This window comes from Jaculus jaculus, chromosome 2 (assembly GCF_020740685.1).
Source record: "Jaculus jaculus isolate mJacJac1 chromosome 2, mJacJac1.mat.Y.cur, whole genome shotgun sequence".
NCBI lineage: Eukaryota > Metazoa > Chordata > Mammalia > Rodentia > Dipodidae > Jaculus > Jaculus jaculus.
Window position 1 is genome coordinate 143,225,980 of NC_059103.1, and position 20,918 is coordinate 143,246,897.

Here is a 20,918-nt window from a genome sequence, read left to right on the forward strand (position 1 = left end):
TATAACATTTCTGAGCCACATCCTCACCCGAGGATGATTTTCTTGCTATTATGTTTGTTTTTTTAGAGAGTTTTACATAGCCAAGTCTGGCTTCAAATTCACTATGGTACTGTACATGAACTCTGGTTCCTCCTGTCTCTACCTCCTAAGTGCTAAGATTATAAGCTTGTGCCATGTCTGCTTTTGTTTTGCTGTTAGATAAGGTCTGGGCTGGCCTCAAACTGGGATTATAGGCATATGCTACTTTGTCTGGCTTTGTTGTTATTCTTACTGTGGTTCCTTTGTTTAAGACAGGTTCTCATTTTGTAGCTTAGGCTACCTTTAAACTAAGCAATCCTCCAGCCTCAGCCTCCCAAGTGTTGAGATTACAGGTGTGAGCTACCACACTTGGTTCAGATGACTTTTAAACCCATGGTCTGTTTCTCCTGTTGTTCACGCTTCACTTCAGGCTAGATAATCAAATCCCTGTGATCTCTGGGTGGATGCATTTGACCATGGCATACTTGAGAGCTCCAGGAATGCAACATTAACTTCTTTTTTTTTTGGTTTTTCGAGGTAGGGTCTCACTCTAGCTCAGGGTGGTCTCGAACTCACGGCAGTCCTCCTACCTCTGTCTCCCAAGTGCTGGGATTAAAGGCATGCGCCACCACACCCGGCCAACAACATTAACTTCTTACTTAGAGGTTTGACATACGTAACACCTCAGGGTTAAGGCTCTGCTTCACTGTTTGCTCTTACTCTTCCTGCTGTGAGAACATAGCCTGCTTCTCATTGGTTCACCTCTCAAAAATGTACTGGAATCCTGGTTCTCATTAAGTAAAGATTGATTTTGAAAAGTAGGTATCTAATTTTCATTGATTCTATTCCTTCATTTTGCTTAGAAAATCAAAATTAATGATCCTAAGACCCTAGTATGTGTTTGTAGCCAAGCAGTCTTGCCCAATGAAATATTGACACAGAATAGAATTCAAACTACTGTGATTCTTGCAGAGAATGAGCACTTTTCCTGTGTTCTCTCCCTGTGTAGAACCACCTGCTTACTTCAGGTGCTCTTCCAGTCACATGCCAGTGCAGTGTGTACAACAGAACCTTCACAATCACTTCTGTTTTTCAGCACCTTAACTCTCCATGACCTCAGAGCTGAAGAGACTGTTCAGCAGTTAAGGCATTCAGTAAAGCCTGCGGGTCTGAGTTCCATTTCCCAGTACCCACAGAAAGCAAGAGGCCCTGGCGTGCTCGTTCTCACTCATTCTCTCTTCCCCCTTTATCTCTCTCTTTCTCTCCCTCTACCTCTCCCTTCCAAATAAATAAATAAAAATACTTCAAAAGAAAATAAAGAAATGTCAGCTCAGAGATACTTCTCAACATTACACCATGGTTTGTATCACACAAATAACACCCTAAACCTAAAATCCAGAGTAAGGTTCTATAAGAATAAATGTTTATGTTACTCCCCGTCAACTCTTATTTTTTACTGAATAAATTAAACTTTATTGAGATAGTTCAGATAGCCTTTTATTTTAATTTTTCCGTAGTGTTTATTTCCGCAACTATCAACTGATCCAAAAAATATGAAATGGAAAATTCTAGAAAGAAACAGTTCCTACATTTTATATCATGTGCCCAGGCTAACTTGAACTTGCTCCATACTAGAAGATGACCATGAACTCCTGATCTTCCTGTCTCCACCTCCCACATTCTAGAATTACAGGTGTGTACTGCCTTGTCAGGCTTGTCATAGCAAATCTTTCCATGGCAAAATAGTTCAGAAAGAAAAAGTAATTTCCAAGCCAAGTGTAGTGGCCCACATCTACAATCTCAGCATGTGGGATTGCAGGGCTTGCACCACCACACTGGACTGGGCTTGAAATAGTAATAATATATATATTTTTTTTTAAGCAGGGCATAGGCTAACCTGAAACTGACTTTGTAGGCTAGGCTGTCCTCAAACTCATGGCTATCCACCTTAGAATCTCAAGTGCTGGGATTAAAGGCATGCATCACCACACACAACTTAAAATGGTTATTAGTAGTAGCACTTGTATGTAAAAAAACATGTACAAATGATGGAAGTTACTTAGAAGGCTAGTGATTGGCTGTGAATACTGATAAACTGTCATATGTTAGTAGCCTGATGTCCTGTGGAGCTGTTTGTTGAACCAGGATCCTGAATGTGGTTTTCACTAGGTACTAAAAACTACTGGGCCTGGAAGCCTCCATGTGTGTGAGGTACAAGGTGTCTCCTTCTTGATTCAGAAAATATATACATTCCCATCTGTAAAGCCCTGGGCCTTACAGATAGTATAAGATATAGCTATTCTTTTGAAAAGATTGCAAGGGAGCGAAAAATTGAGGGGGAAGCTAGATTTTAGGTCATCAGGGGAAGTTGAGAAACTAGTGAAGAGGTGGAGAGTGGTATTCAAGAGTATACACATGACATTTTGGAAGGGAAGAAAGAATTTAAATTGGTTGTAGAGTGTTTATAGGGATAAAAGTACAGCCAAAAGAGTCCACATTTTAGGTGGGCATAACAGCTATCTAAGCTCACAAAAAACTATTTTTTTTCAGTTATAATTTGATCCTTTATGAAACTTGAATAATAGCAACTTAGCAAGGTTGTTAAAAATTGGAACCACATTCTGTATTTCCAAACAGCATTGCCCTTCAAAAGGTCCTGTCTTAGAAGTTATGAAGAAGCAAGTTATACCTACCATTAAATAAAGGAAATTTAAAATTTCTCTTCAGGGAAAATTAATTTAGAAGCAATAAGACAGAATAAAAGTTAAGCTGAACTATTTGGAAAGCTATTAGAGTCTTAAATTCTTAGTAGATTAAATGGACAGAGGTAAAAGAGTCAGATCAGACCTTAGAAACCATGTGTGCCATGCGTGTATGCTTGTTCATAACTCTAGGCTCATATGTATGCAGGTAAAGGCCAGAGGTGTCTTCCCCAGTCACTGTGGTGGTTTGGATATATGATGGCCCCCTTAGCTTCAAGTGTTTGTGATTAACTACTAGTTAATCCTACTAGTCCCCAGCTGGTGGAGCCTCTGGGAGGTGAAGTCTTGCTAGAGGAGGTGTGTTGCTGGGGGTACACTTGGGGGTTAGTCCCGTCCTACTGGGTGTTGACAGCTTGCTCACTCACACTGCTCTCTCGCTGCCACCAATATATCTACTCAGAGATGAGCCAGCTTTCTGCTTGTGCTGTGCTTTTCTTGGCCATAAAGAGACTTCCCCTTGACACTGAGCCTGAAATAAATCCTTTCCTTCCTTAAGCTGCTTTTGATTGGGTGTTTTGTCCTAGCAACAGTTGCTACAGTCACTGTGTCTTATTCCTTGAGAAAAGGTCTCTCACTGAACCCCGAGCTCACTGATTCAGTGGACTAGCTAGCCAACAACCCTGGGATCTGCCTGTCTGCCTCCGCAGTGCTGGGATCTCAGGCATACATGGCCACACTTGGCGTTTACACGGGTACCACAGATCTGAACCGAGGTTCTTGTGCTTGCATGGCAGGCGGTTTACCAGTGAGCCATCTCTCCAGCTCTAGAAATGCTAAAGACTAGAATGGGACAAGCAAGGAGGAGAACAGCAGAGGAAACAATCTGAGTAGGAGCTCTGTAACAGAGATAAACTATCTCCCTTTTTTCTTACACTTTTGCAAGTCACTTTGAGATCAGTCACAAACAAGCTCTTATGTTTCGTTTAGGTCTCACAAGAATCTCTTACTTAAGTTGAAGCATGGAAGCAGGCAACAAGAGTTTAATGAGACAGAGAAAAGAGGGGGAACGCTTCAAAGTGAGTACTGGTAACTACAGCTATGGAAGTAGAGGCACAATTTGTCCCCAGAAATGTTCCAGCAGTTCAGGTGTTCACCTCCCCACGACAACACAATCTACACACTTCAAAACATCAAAGCATAAGAGACTCAACATTTTAACCTTGTAGAATTGATCATTTAGAGAGCTAGCTATTTTGAATCCCTAGCTTAAGAGTTCTTTTCTTATAACATAGCTTTTCTACTTGAACTGTACTTAACTACTTAACTATATTACTTTCTCAAAGCATAAATGCCTCAATAATTCACAAACGCTTATGCTCTATAAAGTCTTGGAGAACTTGAATTAGTGAATACTGAATCACTCCTTCCGGGGAAACTACTAAAGGTTAGATTCTTTGCACTCTCACATTTTTATCAAATGATAGGTACATAATCTTGTTTTATATTTCTTTCTATTTAAAGGTAATTTATTGCCAGTCTTATTGCACTGAGAAATATTACACAGCAGAAAAAGCACCAACAGAAAAATCCCCACATAAATGCAAAAAACAAAAACGTCACTAAATCAACTATAAGATAAAACCCATTTATTTAATGTATTAGGGCTGAGAGAAGGCAGAGTGATGTTGACTTCAGCTGTGAGTGTGCACATTCAGTGACTTAAACTTTGCCACCTTGCTCATGTGACACTGACTCAAGAAGACAAAAAATAACTCCAGTTTATTGACATGTTACTGACTGAAGTGTCCTGTTTATAACTAGAAGATAGTAATTTTGAGTAAACCTTGCACATCTTTGTTTTTTTCCAGAAACAGATTTTGGCATCTAGTTAGCTTATATGTACAAAAACAAACTTTGTTTTTGAGATAGGGTCTTGTGTAGGTCAGACTGTCCATGAGCTCCCTATTAGCTGAAAATCACCTTGAACTTCTGATCCTCCTGTGTACTCCTCCCAAGTGCTGGATTGTAGGTGTCCTGTTCCATGCCCAGTATATGCAGTGCTATGGATTAAACACGGGGCCTGGGGCATGCTAGGCATGCAGCCTGCCAACTGAGTTTATATCCCCAGCCCCTAAAACAAATTTTTGTAAAATTAATGTGCTTAGAAAAACCCTAACAACTAATCTGAGTAAATGGAGAAAAAACAAATATGTATTTCTTTTTACACAGAAAAATCTACATGAGCATTCACCAACATTAATGGTCAATATTTGAATTACAAGTTGTATATATGTATGCACACACACACACACATTCTCAGATCAGCCTTACAAGCTGAGTATTTTTGGTTTTCTGCTTGTTTGTTTAGGAGGGGTGTGGGTGTGGTATATGCACATATGTGTGTAGATGCACATGCAGGCACTTGCTTGCAGAAGCCAGAGACCATATCTGGTATCCTTTGTCACTCTTCTGCTTTATTTCCTTAAGATGGAATCTCACTGTGTCTGGAGAAGCTCTTTGGTCGGACAGGCGATCTTACAGGACTTGGTTTACAGATATTCATGCCCACATCCAGCTTTTTACTTGGGTGCTAAGGATCAAACCCTGATAATCTTGGGCTGTTTTATCTGCTGAGCCATTTTCCCTTAATGTCATTTTATAGATGAGGGAGAAGAGAGAAAAAGAAGTCAAGTCAAATGCCTTTAATAGCATGATACATGAGTCAAGCAGAGTTCACATCAGACATTGTGACTCAAGAACCCATGTCCTAAGTTGTTGAAAGTGAACTGGTTCAGTAGACAAATGGGTAGATTTAAGGCAAATAAAAGTTTAAATGTGGACAGTTTAACCTGTATAACCTTCAAAAATATTTTAAAAGTAGATTTGTAGTAGTCAGTGCATCTCAATAAGTAAGATTCCACAAGAAATGCATCATCACCTATTATATGTTCTCTCAAAATCAAAAGTAAGCCTGGCGTGGTGGCGCACGCCTTTAATTCCAACACTCAGGAGGCGGAGATAAGTGGACTGCCTGGAGTTCAAGGTCACCCTGAGACTACAGCATGAATTCCATGTCAGCCTGGGGTAGAGCAAGACCCTACCTCGAAAAACAACAACAAAAATTAAAAGTAACAGTATAAAGCTTTGAAAATCTACCAATTGTGCCTATAAGTATGAATTTAAGTTCTAGGCTGTTGGTTGGTTTTAGCAAAAATCTCTTCCACCAATCCTCAGAGGTTTTTGGTTCATTTTTTTGTTTAGTTTGTTGGTTTGTTCCACTATTGCCCAGGCTGTCCTGGAACTCACAGCAGCCCTCGTATCTGTAATCTGGGATTGCAGAAATGTGCCACCACACCTGGCCCTTTAGATTTTCTCTCTGTAAACAGTTATCTTTCAGTTACATTGGTTATTATTAGTTTCATATACACATTTACTTCTTACTAAATTGGCTATGTAAAAGGAAGAAATAAAAGGACAGGGTTCTTACTGGATCAAGTACTCCTAAACATCATAAGGGAACGTTTTTGAACCTAGACTGTAAGTATGCTTCCTCTTATAATCAAGTGAAATATAGTTCATAGAGGACACTCCCTTTCTTAATATCAACTGCAATCCTTAAGTTACATTTCTAGACTAAAGGGGAAAAATTAAACATGTAAAATTCTTTTATTAGAATAGGTAAATAAATAAATGGAATCTTCATTATAACCTTTGAAAGTATCATTCTTCTCTTTCCTTTAATGTGAAAAATAAATAGTATTTTCTCTATTTCTAGATGAAAAACAGAAGAGAGGAGGAATAGCCAATCAAAACAAGAGATATATTTCAAATAGCCCAGTAACTGCTGGAAAACAGAAACTTAGGAAAAAACAGGTAATTTTTTTAAAGTTTTCCCCATGGATCCCACTTGAATAAGATTCTTCTGTGCTTACTTTCTTTTTTCAAACGAAGAAGCTGTCTTTTGTTGTTGTTGTTTTCTTTTTTTTTTTTTTTTTTTTTTTTTTGAGTTAGAGTTATACTGTATGTAGCCCAGGCTGACGGAATTCACTATGCAGGATGGCCTCGAACTCACATTGATCCTCCTACCTCTGCCTCCCAAGTGCTGGGATTAAAGGTGTGCACCACCTTGTCCAGCTGAAACGACCTTTAAAAAAAATTTATTTATTCTTTTGTTTTGTTTTGTTTTGTTTTTTTTTAAAAAGATCTATCTTCTTTTTTTTTAATTAATTATTTATTTATTTGAGAGCGACAGACACAGAGAGAAAGACAGAGAGAGGGAGAGAGAGAAAATGGGCGCGCCAGGGCCTCCAGCCTCTGCAAACGAACTCCAGATGCGTGCACCCCCTTATGCATCTGGCTAATGTGGGACCTGGGGAACTGAGCCTCGAACCGGAGTCCTTAGGCTTCACAGGCAAGCGCTTAACCGCTAAGCCATCTCTCCAGCCCAAAAATTTATTTATTCTTAAGCAGAGAGAGAGAGAAAGAGAGAGAATGGGCACACCAGTAACATTGCAAACAAACTCCTGGGTCTTGTCTTTATTTTTCCCTTGGTTGTCTCTGAGATTCTGTAATCTTAATGAACTCATTAACTCATTCAGCCATATCCCCTTATAAGAGTATGATAATTTTGGTGGTGCAGTAGGGACTGGAGGAGTATTATGTAGGCTCATTATTTAGTGAGCCTGTGTCCTGGGCTGTCAACTTCCTAAGTGATTTTGAGTCTTTACACCACTAATGCCCATCAGATAGTTTTCTCCTCATGTTATCTTCATGCCACCTTGAATTTTATATATGTATATGTACAACATACCAGATTTTCTAATATGAACCTAATTTTTTCCTTCAATTATAGTAAAATAGATGTGATATAAAATTTATCATAACCATTTTTAAGTATGTAGTTCATTAACATTGAACACATTCATAACATAAACAGATGGCTCAGCAGTTAACGTTAAAGCCTATAAAGCCTAAGGACCCGTGTTTGATTTCCCAGTGCCCAGGGAAAGCCATATGTTCAAGGTGGCATATATGCCTGGAGTTTGTTTGAAGTGGCTAGAGGCCCCAGTGTGCCCAGTGTCATTTTTCTTGCTGGGTGTGGTGGCACACACCTTTAATCCTAGCACTCAGGATGCTGAGATAAGAGTATTGCTGTGAGTCCGAGGTCAGCCTGGGAACTGCACAGTGAATTCCAGTTCAGCCTGGGCTAAAATGAGATTCTATCTCAAAAACCAAAAAAACAAAAAAAGAAGGAACGAAATACATTCATATTGTCCTGCCATCACTGCTACTTATCCACAGAATTTTTTTTCTTTAAAATAATCTCATTAGGGCTGGAGAGATGGCTTAGCGGTTAAGCGCTTGCCTGTGAAGCCTAAGGACCCCGGTTCCAGGCTCGGTTCCCCAGGTCCCACGTTAGCCAGATGCACAAGGGAGCGCACGCGTCTGGAGTTCGTTTGCAGAGGCTGGAAGCCCTGGCGCCCCCATCCTCTCTCTCTCCCTCTATCTGTCTTTCTCTCTGTGTCTGTCGCTCTCAAATAAATAAATTTTAAAAAATAATAATAATAATCTCATTAACCAAGAATTCCCTAGTATGCCCTGGTCCTCCATGCCATACTGACAGCTAACATTCACCTTTCTATCTAGTACCTCCTGCCAAGGCATCCATACAGTATTTGTCCTTTTGCATCTAAATTATTTCATTTATCATTTATGTTCTTGGGGTTATCCATGTTGTAGTGTATGTAAGATTTTCTTTGGTAAGGATGAGTAATATTCTACATCTGTAGATCATGTTGCTTACTCATTCATTTTTGAATATCTTAGTTGGTTCATTTTAGTGTTGTAAATAGTGTTGCTAAAAAATTATTGTGTGTATTATGTATGTGTATGTGTGTGTATACATAATAGATCTTTTCAAGTCCTTTCTTTTTATTCTTTTGAATTCTTTTGAAGTTCCAGAAGTTAATTTACTGGGTTTATATGATAGTTCTATTTTTAATATTTTGTGAAACTGCTATACTGTTTTGCATGGTGCTATATCATTTACATTCCCACCAGTACACAAAGGTTTCACTTTTCCTCCTTCATCAGTTTTTGTTTTTTCATATTTTTATAGTAGCCACCCAAATGAGCATGAGGTGATAAACTAGATTTCCCTTTAAAGTGTAATTCTACTGGGAGATTTCTTGTAGTCTGGGCAAAATAAATAATGACTCAGATTATTAGATCTTTTCTTTATTATGCCAAAAGAAGGAGTACTTGTCTGCTTGTAGCAAAAGTTCTAAATGTTAGAACTTCTATGTAATATGTTATATTTTATTTAATTTTTTTTCAGTCATTTCAACACAATTTTATATTTTAAATGATGTATGGCAGTTTCATTTTAAAAACCCAAGGGGAAGGTGCGTGTGTGTGTGTGTGTGTGTGTATCCATATTTTCCTAGTATAGACAGAACAGAATGGTCACTGAATTAATTAATTAATTATTAATTAATTATTAATTAATTATGTACTAAACATGTATACATTCTATTTACAGATAGGAAGCAGACTACCAGAAGTTATAGAAAAGCATCTTAATAGATAGTATGAACATGAATTCTGACAGTTTGGGTTGGCATCAGTTTGGGTTGGCATGTGGGTCTGTCATCTTCTAGCTATCTCATCTTAGATGGCTGAGCTTGTACATCATGAACAATAACAGTAATTACACTTAAAATTTAGATATAGAAAATATAAATATCCAAAATTTATATAGACAAATTGTTTCATCTTAACCTTAAGCATTATTTTGATTTTTAAAAGGCTGCATTTCTAGCTGGGCTTGATGGTCCATCCCTTTAATTCTTGCTCTCGGGAAGTAGAGGTAGGTGGATCACTGTGAGTTCCTGGTCAGCGTGGCCTCAAACATGACCCTACCTGGAAAAAAAAAACAAAATAAAAAAATAAAAGGAGATGATTCTAGATGTATTCCTTTTAATGACTGCTTCTTTGAATAACTTCTAATTTTTATCAAAAGGCATGGCTTTGGGAAGAGGACAAGAATTTGATATCTGGTGTGAGGAAGTATGGAGAAGGAAGCTGGGCTAAAATACTATCACGTTATAAGTTCAACAACCGAACAAGTGTCATGTTAAAAGACAGATGGAGAACTATGAAGAAACTAAAACTGATTTGCTCAGACAATGAAGACTGAATGTGATTGCCAGAGCTTTATTAAAAAGACTGTAAAATACTTTTGACCACTACATGTTCTTTAAAATTTGGTGGAGATTGATATATCTTAAAATTATTATTTAAAGCATTATTTTTCTGTGAAAATTTAATGACAATTTGTGCTATGGTGGTAAAGTTACAAGCCATCATTGTACTCAAGAATGTTTATGCAATATGAATACCTTGAACTTTACTTTCAATATAATTCCATATCCTCTTTTAGTACAAAAGTAAAACCAGATAAGAGAAAATAAGTATTTCTAAGAGGGGAAGCATGGATTTTTATTTACTTACTCTGTCTGTAGGCTAACCTTAACCTTATAAGATGCCATGTAAAAGTGAATATTGAGGTTGTCCTTCAATATGAAATAATTATTTGACTTTTGGCCTAGTATGTTACTTACTGAAACATATGTTAATAGCAATATGAATAGCACAACCTATGAGTTTTACCTTGATTTTTAACCTTATCTTGATTTTTATTTCAGCAGTTTCATGCCAAGGAAAAAAATAATACTACCTATAGGACAAAATTTGTACACAAAGCTAACAAAAATAGCTTAGTGTTTCTCTTAGGAAATTTTACTTTTGAGTTTTAAAGCTTAAGGATGGTTTCAGATAAAACTTCTTTAAAATTGATACAGTGTTGTGATTCTTTAATTTAATATGGCAATGTTGAACATAAACAGTATTGTTTAGATGCTTAAATATGTATTAACCATATGTTTACAAATAATAACAAGCAAGGTAAGACATAGCTTCCTAGGCAGTTTTGAGTTCACCAACAGTTTACTCATTAGAAAATGTAGTCACAAAGGCTAACAATTATCTAGTATTTTGAGTTTTATGGTCTTTATGTAGCAAACAAGTGAAAATATTTATATATTTACCTAAAATCATATTTTATAATATTTTGTTTTCCATTAAAGTTTCATGCATTTTTTCCTATTCTTACATGTATGCTATCCTGTATATAAACAGAAACCTGCTTAATAACTGTGTGCACTTTATGATTCAGTCTATCCTGTACCACATCATATGATACTGTTACCATGCTTATCAAAGACATTGATCTTGGGTCAAAATAGTCTTGTAAGTCAACCTCATCTTGAACATTTACTATAGATCATCAAATGTGTGTTGCTATTGTCAGATGCCTTATTATTTCATAAACCATTTTTTATTAAATACTCATTTATTTGAGAGAGGCAGACAGAAAGAGAGTGAGTTGGGCTGGAGAAAGGACTTAGTGATGAAGGCATTGGCTTACCTACAGAGCCTAAGAACCCAGATCAGCTCCTGAGAAACCACATAAGCCAACTGGTAAACACATGGTGGAACATACATCTGAAGTTCATTTGCACTGGCTAGAGACCCTGGCTTGGCTGTTCTCTCTCTCTCCTCTATCTGTCCTATCTGTCTGTCTGTCTGTATATATGTGTGATTGCTTAAAAAGGAAAAGAGTGAGTATGGGCATACGAGGGCCTCCTGCCGCTAACAAACTCCAGATGCATGCACTATTTTGTGCCTCTGGCTTTATGTGGGTACTGAGGGATTGAGTTGAACTCAGGCTGCCACGCTTTTATAAGTAAGCACCTTTAACTGCTAAGTCATCTCTCTAGCCTTCATAAATCATTTAAAAAGTTGTCACAATTATAGTATGGTACTTTATTAGTGATTTATTTCATGCGGCTGGGGAGATGGCTCAGCCATTAAGGGTTCTTGCACCATAAATCTGTCCTGAATTTGGTGCCTAGCACTCACATAAAGCTGGATGCAAAGTGGTACTCACTTGTAATCCAAACCCACCTTTAGCAATGGGAAGCAGAGCCAGGAGAATCCCAAAGGTTTTAAGGCTGGACGGATGATGGCTCACTAGTTAAGGTGCTTGCCTGCAAAGCCTAATGACCCAGGTTCAATTTCCCAAGGTTTTGGGCCAGCTAGACTGGCCCAGTAGCAAAAACAAGAAAGACTGTCACAAACAAGGTGGAAGGGGCTGACCACCACCCTGGCATTCTCAAGTCTCCACACACATGGTAACATACACAGTCACACATACAGAGATACTGTTTTTTAAAAAGTGTTTCACTTATTAATAGCTATTTTAGGGCTGAGAGATGGCTCAGCAGTTAAAGGTTCTTGCTTATAAAGCCTGATGGCCCAGGTTTAATTCCCTAGTACCCATGTAAAGCCAGGTGCACAAAGTGGTGCATGCATCTGGAGTTGGTTTGCTGCAGCAGGAGGTCCTGATATGTTCCCTCTCTGTCAAATAAAACATTTTTTAAAGGCTATTTTAAGCCAAGTGTGGTGCACATCTTTATTCCCAGAACTTGGGAGGCTGAGATAGGACCACTGTTGTAAGTTCAAGACCACCCTGGGAATACAAATTGAGTTTCAGGTCATCCTGGGGTAGAGTAAGACCTGACCTCAAAATAAAATAAAAAATAAACTTTTACAGTTATTTAAACAGGATTTTTTTACATATAATATCCAGATACATAAAGTGAAGCCTATAGGCAAAATAAATGGAGTAGTATATTCCTAAGATGTTATTTCCATTCTGAATTCTCTGAATCACTTTTTAAAAAATAGATTGTTTTGTTGACGAGTATTGTAAATTCATATGCCATTATAAGAATTACAAAGATCCCTTGTCCTCTTTTTCATTATCCATATGTGGTAAAACCATCAAAAATAGTAATCTACCTATTTTGTTTAGATTTCCCCAGTTATGTCCTCTGTATTTAGTTCTGTTTTTATTTATCTGTCAACACTAGAGGCAAGATCCTAAAAACTAAGGATTTGTCTTGTCAAAATTTTGTAATCTACACTTCCCTTCTGCATCCTTCCCTCCAACTCTTGGCAGCCTTTGGCAGAGTGCTTACCTCCCATACACCAGGCCCTGGGTTCTATCCCTAGCATTGGCAGAAAAGAGTGATGTTCTCAAAGATGGCAGTATAGGAAGCTCCAAAGATTTGTATCCCTGCTGAAACAACCATTAAAGCTGATTAAAAGGAAAAAAAAAATGGAGAATGGAATTTCAAAGGGGAAAATGTGGGGGGTGGGGAGGGAGGGAATTACCATGGGATTTTTAAAATAAAAATGCTAATAAAAACTTAAAAAAAAAAACAGCTCCTGAGTAAACTTCTTAGCACTCTTATTAATTGCAGTTTCCTTTGTGTTAGTGGACAAACATCTGACCAGAGTGACTTTTGGAAGGAAAGGGTTTATTTCAGGCTTACAGATTCCAAGGGAAGCACCTCCATGGCAGAAGAAGCTGGCTCACTTCCATACATCCAGGCAGAGAGACATGACCAGTGATACACCAGCAAGCACTAGCAGACCAAGTGTAAACTGCTCTTTTCCACACCCAGCAGGGCTGGACTGCAAAATCCAACCCCAGTGACACCTCCTCCAGGAGGCCTTTGGAGAGGTAAACAGGAAGCCTAGCCTTAATGAAAAGTGCCTCAGGGCTATGGGAACATACATCTGCACTCAAACCACATGATCTAATAAAATCCCCTTTTAGAAGAATCAAGGAATTAGCTTGTGAAGAAAATCCAGTAACTTCATGAAAGAGCTGTTACTTATTCTTCTGCCATCCTCCACTTCACTTGCCAGTTGCTATGACAACAGTCTAAGATCACCAGACAGGTTTGTGGCAAAGTGTGCAATGCAGAATTTCACAAAAATGTGTGTTTTGACATGTTGGTTCCTTGAGGTTTGTAAGGAAAGTCTAAGAGGAAAGTGAAAGAGAACCCCTGATTGATCTCTACAGACAGACTGTTTACTGAGAGGTACAGCGAGGGGCAGCAGCCTTTCTGTGGGATGAAGACTGAAGCACTGAGCTAGGCTGGAGTTTAAGCTTATATGGAGGATCCTAAGAAAACTAGACTGCTCAGTGTAGTAGACAAGGAACGTGTAGCTGTTTGTGTCCTTGCTCGGAATAGGCTTCTTCAGCCAGGGTTGCCTAAGGGAGGATACCCCAGGTGGTTTATGTACCTTCAAAGCCACATGAGCTAAGGAGAGTACATCAGTCAGGGGAGGTGTCAAGCTTGTCTGGGGCTGAATTCCTCTGTGTTTCTTTATGGCCTTCTAGACTTAGGGATACTTATTAACTATAGTTCCCTCTGGTTTTCAGGAAAAGCTATTAGCCCTTCAGTTTGGACTCTGGAAGGATAAAGACTGGTGAGAACTGAGGATGAGTGGGGCACTTAGTGGTGGACTGTGTGGACAGGAATGTGGATGGCACAATCTCAGACTACTTCCCACTGGGGGTGGGCAGTAGATCTCTTGGGTGTCCCATGAAGCCTTAGGGAGGTTGGATGACCAGGGGCTAATATTCAGTGGCCATGAGGAACTCAGTGACTTGCTGTGAAGGCATGTATTCTGTCTTGGAGGAATTCAGTGAGGTATCTGAGCATGCATGGGCCAAAAAGAATTACCATAATCAGGGACTAAAGTACATGTCAGAGACAACATAGGTTTAACTTGAAGGTAGTAGAGCTGTGAGATTAAAAAAAAAAAAATTACAATAGATATTGTAGCTGGTCACAAAGAGATGTCAAGTCATATACAAAGAAGTAATATTTTTGGCCATTAAAAAGGCTAATATAGCCCCAAATATTATTGGCTCTGGATTGGTAACACTTCTCTACAATCTATATAGTCCATCATTGACATTTTGGTCACACAGGTGTGGCTTTTAGAAGTCTCAGCTTTTTGATTTTCCATTTGTCAAACTTATAGTTTGTGTACATAGTAGGCTGTTATCCCGTGTGGATCTTATAAACAGGCAAGTAGGCAGCTCTTCAAGAGAGTGATACTTATCAGAGCCATTAGGACAAAAAGCTCGTAGATCATGTTTAATCTATTAGCCATTATGATCTGATTATTATCCATGTATGAATGCTCTTGCATGTGACATGATATTTACAGGTAACATGAATACTATAAGGTTGAAAACTAATAATATAGGTGATAGGTAAGGAAGAAAGAATTGTTAACTTGGATGGGAAGTTAATTGGAATTTGTGGAAATGGAAAGATTTGATTTAGGGAAAGTAGGACATATAAGAGATTATTAGTATTAAAGAAATATTTGAAATATATGACAGAGACTAAGAGGTTAAATAATTTTGAAGTTTTTGTGTAAGTCTTTAATATAGAAGGTTTATTATAGTCTGTACTTAGTTGGTCCACAGATCAAAAAATCTTTTTTTTGGGGGGGGGTGTTTAAGTAGGGTCTCACTCTGGCCCAGGCTGACCTGGAATTCACTCTGTATCATCAGGCTGGCCTCAAACACATGGCAATCCTCCTACCTCTGCCACCCAAGTGCTGGGATTAAAGGCGAGCACCACCACACCCAGCCAAGAAATGAAAATATGTTAGGCTAAAAGTTTAATTAGTCTTGATAGTTTGTTATTATCAATTGTCTTTTATAAAACATAATGAAATTATATATGTATTATATAATGCAATATTATATATAATACACACAATGAAATATATTTTATATAATTAGGCCCAGTTTAATCTATTAGAACAAATTTATAGCAAACAAATAAAAGTGTTGCCCAACAGGAAAATATATGAGTAGAACACTTAAGAAACCTGTTGTTGTAAACAGGTGCCCGATGCAACAAAATAAAGGTTTAGCTTTGATTTTTATGTCCCATTTAGATAGAGTTTAAATATATAAAACTAGTTAAGATATCATGACCTTGTTAACCGTGATATTGATATGGGGAACTAAGGCTTACAGAATTGGCACAGAGACAGAGTGGAGATCAGTCTATTTTTTACATCAGCATAAGTCCAGGGGAATCCTCCAAAGCCTGAAAAAATGGTTAATTACTAGATAATTATTTGTAGTTGTGTTATGGAGTTAAGAAATGCGAGATAATTTTGGTATTTTTTAGTATTTAGTAGAATCAGAAGCTATAATACAAACTATGCTCTTGAAACAGTACAAAAACTATAATGTCACTACAAAAGAATGGGACGTAACCAGCATAAAAGTTTATTACAGTATAAGACATAACTTTGGGCCAGAGGCCTTTAACTTTTCTTCTATTGTAAGGTGAAGTATAACATTATAAATAAGTTTATCAACTTATTATAGAGAATTAAGTTTGAACTATATAAACAATTAAGGCAAGAGAAATACAGAGAAACAGGTTTTTAGAAGGTAGGCACATGTTATTCTTTAAATATCTAATAGTTACAAGTGCAGACAGAACATGTCTAGTAAGACAGCATAAAGTTTTGGCATTTGTATTTGGTAACGTCTCTGATTAGTTTACATACCTGAGTGGGTACCAATTACCCAAGAAAGGATGGAAGAACAGCTGCAGAGTTTGAAATCATTTATTTTAGATGAAGACCATTGTTTGAGCATGGGGCTGTACGCTGAGGTAGAGAATATGTCTTAAGGGTTAATATACTTATGAGCAATGAACTTGAGGTACCAGAAATGAGACAGTTATTTTCCTTTTTGATATATGCAAGAGTACAATTTGGTCTTTGTTGAACTAAAATAGATGAGCTCTAACACAACCTTTTATAAATCTGTTTTAAACAGAATACACTATTGAATAATTAATGTCTTTAGGTTAAGTAAAACAGGAGTTATTTTTAAAACTTTAGTGTGTTTAGTATGAGATCCTTGTCTTGGGAAATTAAACATTAATAAGTGAATGTTTGTCTTAAGATTCAGTTTCCCCAGTACTTACAACATTTAAAAAAAATTTTTTTGTTTGTTTTTATTTATTTGTTTGAGAGTGACAGACAGAATAAGAAAGAGACAGAGAGAGAGAGAGAGAATGGGTGTGGCAGGGCCTCCAGCCACTGCAAATGAGCTCCAGACACATGCACCCCCTTTTGCATCTGGCTAACATGGGTCCTGGGGAATCAGGCCTCAAACCAGGATCCTTAGGCTCCGCAGGCAAGCACTTAACTGCTAAGCCATCTCTCCAGCCCAACATTTTTAAAAAAATCTGTCTCCCTATCAGCTAACAGTTCCTGGAAACCATCAGAGGTTATGGGGAGAATCTATAATCAGGAGTGTCTAGGTTGTCCTCTCATATTTTAGTTTTGCCTGAAGACCATCTTTTGTTTTTTTTTTAATCTTAGTTTACATCCTCATATGTTTTTGCACTTGTATTGACCATTTAAATATTTTTCTTTTTTTTTTTTTTTTTTTGGTTTTTCGAGGTAGGGTCTCACTCTGGTCCAGGCTGACCTGGAATTAACTCTGTAGTCTAAGGGTGGCCTCGAGCTCATGGCGATCCTCCTACCTCTGCCTCCCGAATGCTGGGATTAAAGGCATGCACCACCATGCCTGGCTAAATATTTTTCCTAATAACATTTTGTGTATCTATTAGAAAATAATTATTAAAAATTTTTATATTTATTTTTATTTATTTCTTAGAGACACAGAGAGAGAGAATGGGCACACCAGGGTCTCTAGCCACTACAAGTGAACTCCAAATGCATGCACCACCATGTGCATCTGGCTTACATGGGACCTGGAGAATTGAACTTGGTTCCTTAAGCTTCACAGGCAAGTGACTTAACCACCAAGATGTCTATCCAGCCCCAAATTTTTAACTAATGAGAATACATAAGCATACAATATGTAAGAAATCTATTGTAAACAGAGAAACAGATGTTTTGTCAAAAAATGAAGACTTTATCCATTGAAAAACATGTAAAGTTAGTATTTGGATATAATTTAATCATCACAACTTTTATTTCTAACTTAATCCCTATGGTTAATTGTAAATAGATTGTCTGGATTCTCATTGTCTGTCTTCACATTACCCTGGGTCAGCAGTACCCCTAGACTCCCCCCTTTTTTAATAATCAGAAGGTCAATTATATTAATTTCATATTTTTTTACTTCTATGTTATATTTGTATAAGGTACAAATACACAAAAACTAATTACAAATGAATCTTGATTTTGTTAAACATTCATTTTTTTCAGTAGTCAGAGCTTAACAGTAGGAAATACAGGAATACTTCAATTTTAACTTGTTTGGCAATATAAATTTTTTTGTATTTTGAAAGTTTATTTTTATTAGCATTTACCATGATTATAAAAAAATCCCATGTTAAATCCCTATCCCCGCACATTCGCCTTTGAAATTCCATTCTCCATCATATTACCTCCCCATCACAATCATTGTACTTATATATATACAATATCAACCTATTAAGTATCCTCCTCCCTTCCTTTCTCTTCCCTTTATATCTCCTTTTTAACTTCCTGGCCTCTGCTACTAAGTATTTTCATTCTCATGCAGAAGCCCAGTCATCTGTAGCTAGGATCCACATATGAGAGAGAACATGTGGTGCTTGGCTTTCTGGGCCTGGGTTACCTCACTTAGTATAATCATTTCCAGGTCCATCCATTTTTTTCTGCAAATTACATAACTTCATTTTTCTTTACTGCTGAGTAGAACTCCATTGTATAAATGTGCCACAACTTCATTACCACTCATCAGTTGAGGGACATCTAGGCTGGTTCCATTTCCCAGCTATTATAAATTGAGCAGCAGTAAACATGGTTGAGCACGTACTTCTAAGGAAATAATAATAAATCCTTAGGATATATGCCTAGGAGTGCTGTAGCTGGGTCATATGGTAGATCAATCTTTAGCTGTTTTAGGAACCTCCAAACTGATTTTCACAATGGCTGGACCAGATTACACTCCACCAGCAGTGTAGAAGGGGTCCTCTTTTTCCACATCCCCACCAACATTTATGATCATTTGTTTTCATGATGGTGGCCAATCTGACAGGAGTGAGATGGAATCTCAATGTAGTTTTAATCTGCATTTCCCTGATGACTGGTGACATAGAACATTTTTTTAGATGCTTATAGGCCATTTGTATTTCTTCCTTTGAGAATGCTCTATTTAGCTCCATAGCCCATTTTTTGATTGGATTGTTTGATTCCTTATTATTTAACTTTTTGATTCTTTCTATATCCTAGATATTAATCTTCTATCAGATACATAGCTGGCGAAGATTTTTTCCCATTCTATAGGTTGCCTCTTTGCTTTTTTCACTGTGTCCTTTGCACTGCAAAATCTTTGTAATTTCATGAGGTCTCAGTGATTAATCTGTGGTTTTATTGCCTGAGCAACTGGGGTTGTATTCAGAAAGTCCTTGCCAAGACCAATACGTTGGAGAGTTTCCCCTACTTTTAGCTCTAGCAGTTTCAGAGTTTCAGGCCTGATATTAAGGTCTTTAATCCATTTGGACTTAATTCTTGTGCATGGCGAGAGAGAAGAATCTATTTTCATCCTTCTGCAGATATATATCCAGTTTTCCCAACACCATTTGCTGAAGAGTATTTTGGGCATGTTTATCGAATATCAGGTGGTTATAGCTACTTGGACTTACATCTGGGTCCTCTATTCTGTTCCACTGATCTACATGTCTGTTTTTGTGCCAGTACCATGCTGTTTTTGTTACTATGGCTCTGTAGTATAGGTTAAAATCAGATATGGTGATACCACCAGCCTTATATGTGTTGCTCAGTATTATTTTAGATATTCGAGGTTTTTTGTGATTCCAAATGAATTTTTGAATTATTTTTTCTATTTCCATGAAGAATGCTTTTGGAATTTTGATAGGGTTTGCATTAAATGTGTAGATTGCTTTTGGTAAGATTGCCACTTTCACAATATTGATTCTTCCATCCAGTAACAGGGGATGTTTCTCCACTTTCTAGTGTCTTCTGCAATTTCTCGCTTGAGTGTTTTCAAGTTCTCATTGTAGAGATTCTTTACTTCATTAGTTAGGTTTATTACAAGGAACTTTTTTTTTTTTTTTGATGCAATTGTGAATGGGACTGATTCTCTGATTTCATCCTCTGTGTGTTTGTTGTTAGCATATATGAAGGCTACTGATTTCTGTGTATTTATTCTGTATCCTGCTACATGGCTATAGGTTTTGATCAGCTCTAACAGTTTGCTGGTAGAGATTTTAGGGTCCTTTATGTATAGAATCATGTCATCTGCAAATAATGATAACTTGATCTCTTCCTTTCCAATTTGTATCCCTTTTATGTGTGTCTCTTGCCTTTTGCTATGGCTAAGACTTCCAAAACTATATTAAATAAAAGTGGGGACAGTGGACACCCTTGTCTTGTTCCTGATTTTAGTGGGAAAGCTTCCAGTTTTTCCCCATTTAGTAATATATTGGCTGTAGGCTTGTCATAAATAGCTTTTATTATATTGAGATATGTTCCTTCTATTCCCAGTCTCTGTAGGACTTTTATCATGAAGGGATGTTGGATTTTGTCAAATGCTTTCTCTGCATCTTATGAGATGATCATGTGACATTTGTCCTTCAACCCGTTTATATAATGTATTACATTTATAGATTTGCATATATTGAACCATCCCTGCATCTCTGGGATAAAGCCTACTTGGTCAGGGTGAATGATCTTTTTGATATACTCTTGTATTCTGTTTGCCAATTTTTTGTTGAGAATTTTTGCATCTACGTTCATGAGGGAGATTGGTCTGTAATTTTCTTTTTTTGTTCTATCTTTGGCTGGTTTTGGTATCAGGGTGATGCTGGCCTCATAGAAGGAGTTTGGTAGAATTCCTTCTTTTTCTATTTCCTGGAAAAGCTTAAGAAGCAATGGTGTTAGCTCTTCCTTAAAGGTCTGGTAAAATTGAGCAGTGAATCCATCCGGGCCTGGGCTTTTTTTAGTTGGGAGATTATTGATAACTGTTCGGATCTCCATGTTTATTATAGGTCTATTTAAGTGATTAATCTCATTATGATTTAATTTAGGTAGGTCATTTAAATCAAGGAAATCATCCATTTCTTTCATATGTTCATACTTTGTGGAGTATATGCATTTATACTATGTCCCTATGATTTTTTGAATTTCTCTGGAATCTGTTGTGATGTTACCTTTTTTTTTAGAAGATTTTTTTTAAATTTTTTCTTTATT

At 37.3% G+C, this 20,918-nt stretch overlaps 1 protein-coding gene across 1 annotated transcript in view; it reads left to right on the top strand.

Moving 5' to 3' along the window:
• The window catches only part of Terf1 (telomeric repeat binding factor 1), a 40,366-nt gene extending 29,432 nt beyond the window's left edge, over positions 1-10,934 (top strand). The window contains exons 7-9 of the mRNA XM_045143378.1: positions 3,708-3,796; positions 6,496-6,593; positions 9,742-10,934. Of these exons, the coding sequence (XP_044999313.1) occupies positions 3,708-3,796; positions 6,496-6,593; positions 9,742-9,918 (364 nt within the window). The 3' untranslated portion in view covers positions 9,919-10,934. The remainder of the gene's footprint in view (positions 1-3,707; positions 3,797-6,495; positions 6,594-9,741) is intronic.
• The last annotated feature ends 9,984 nt before the right edge of the window (positions 10,935-20,918 follow it).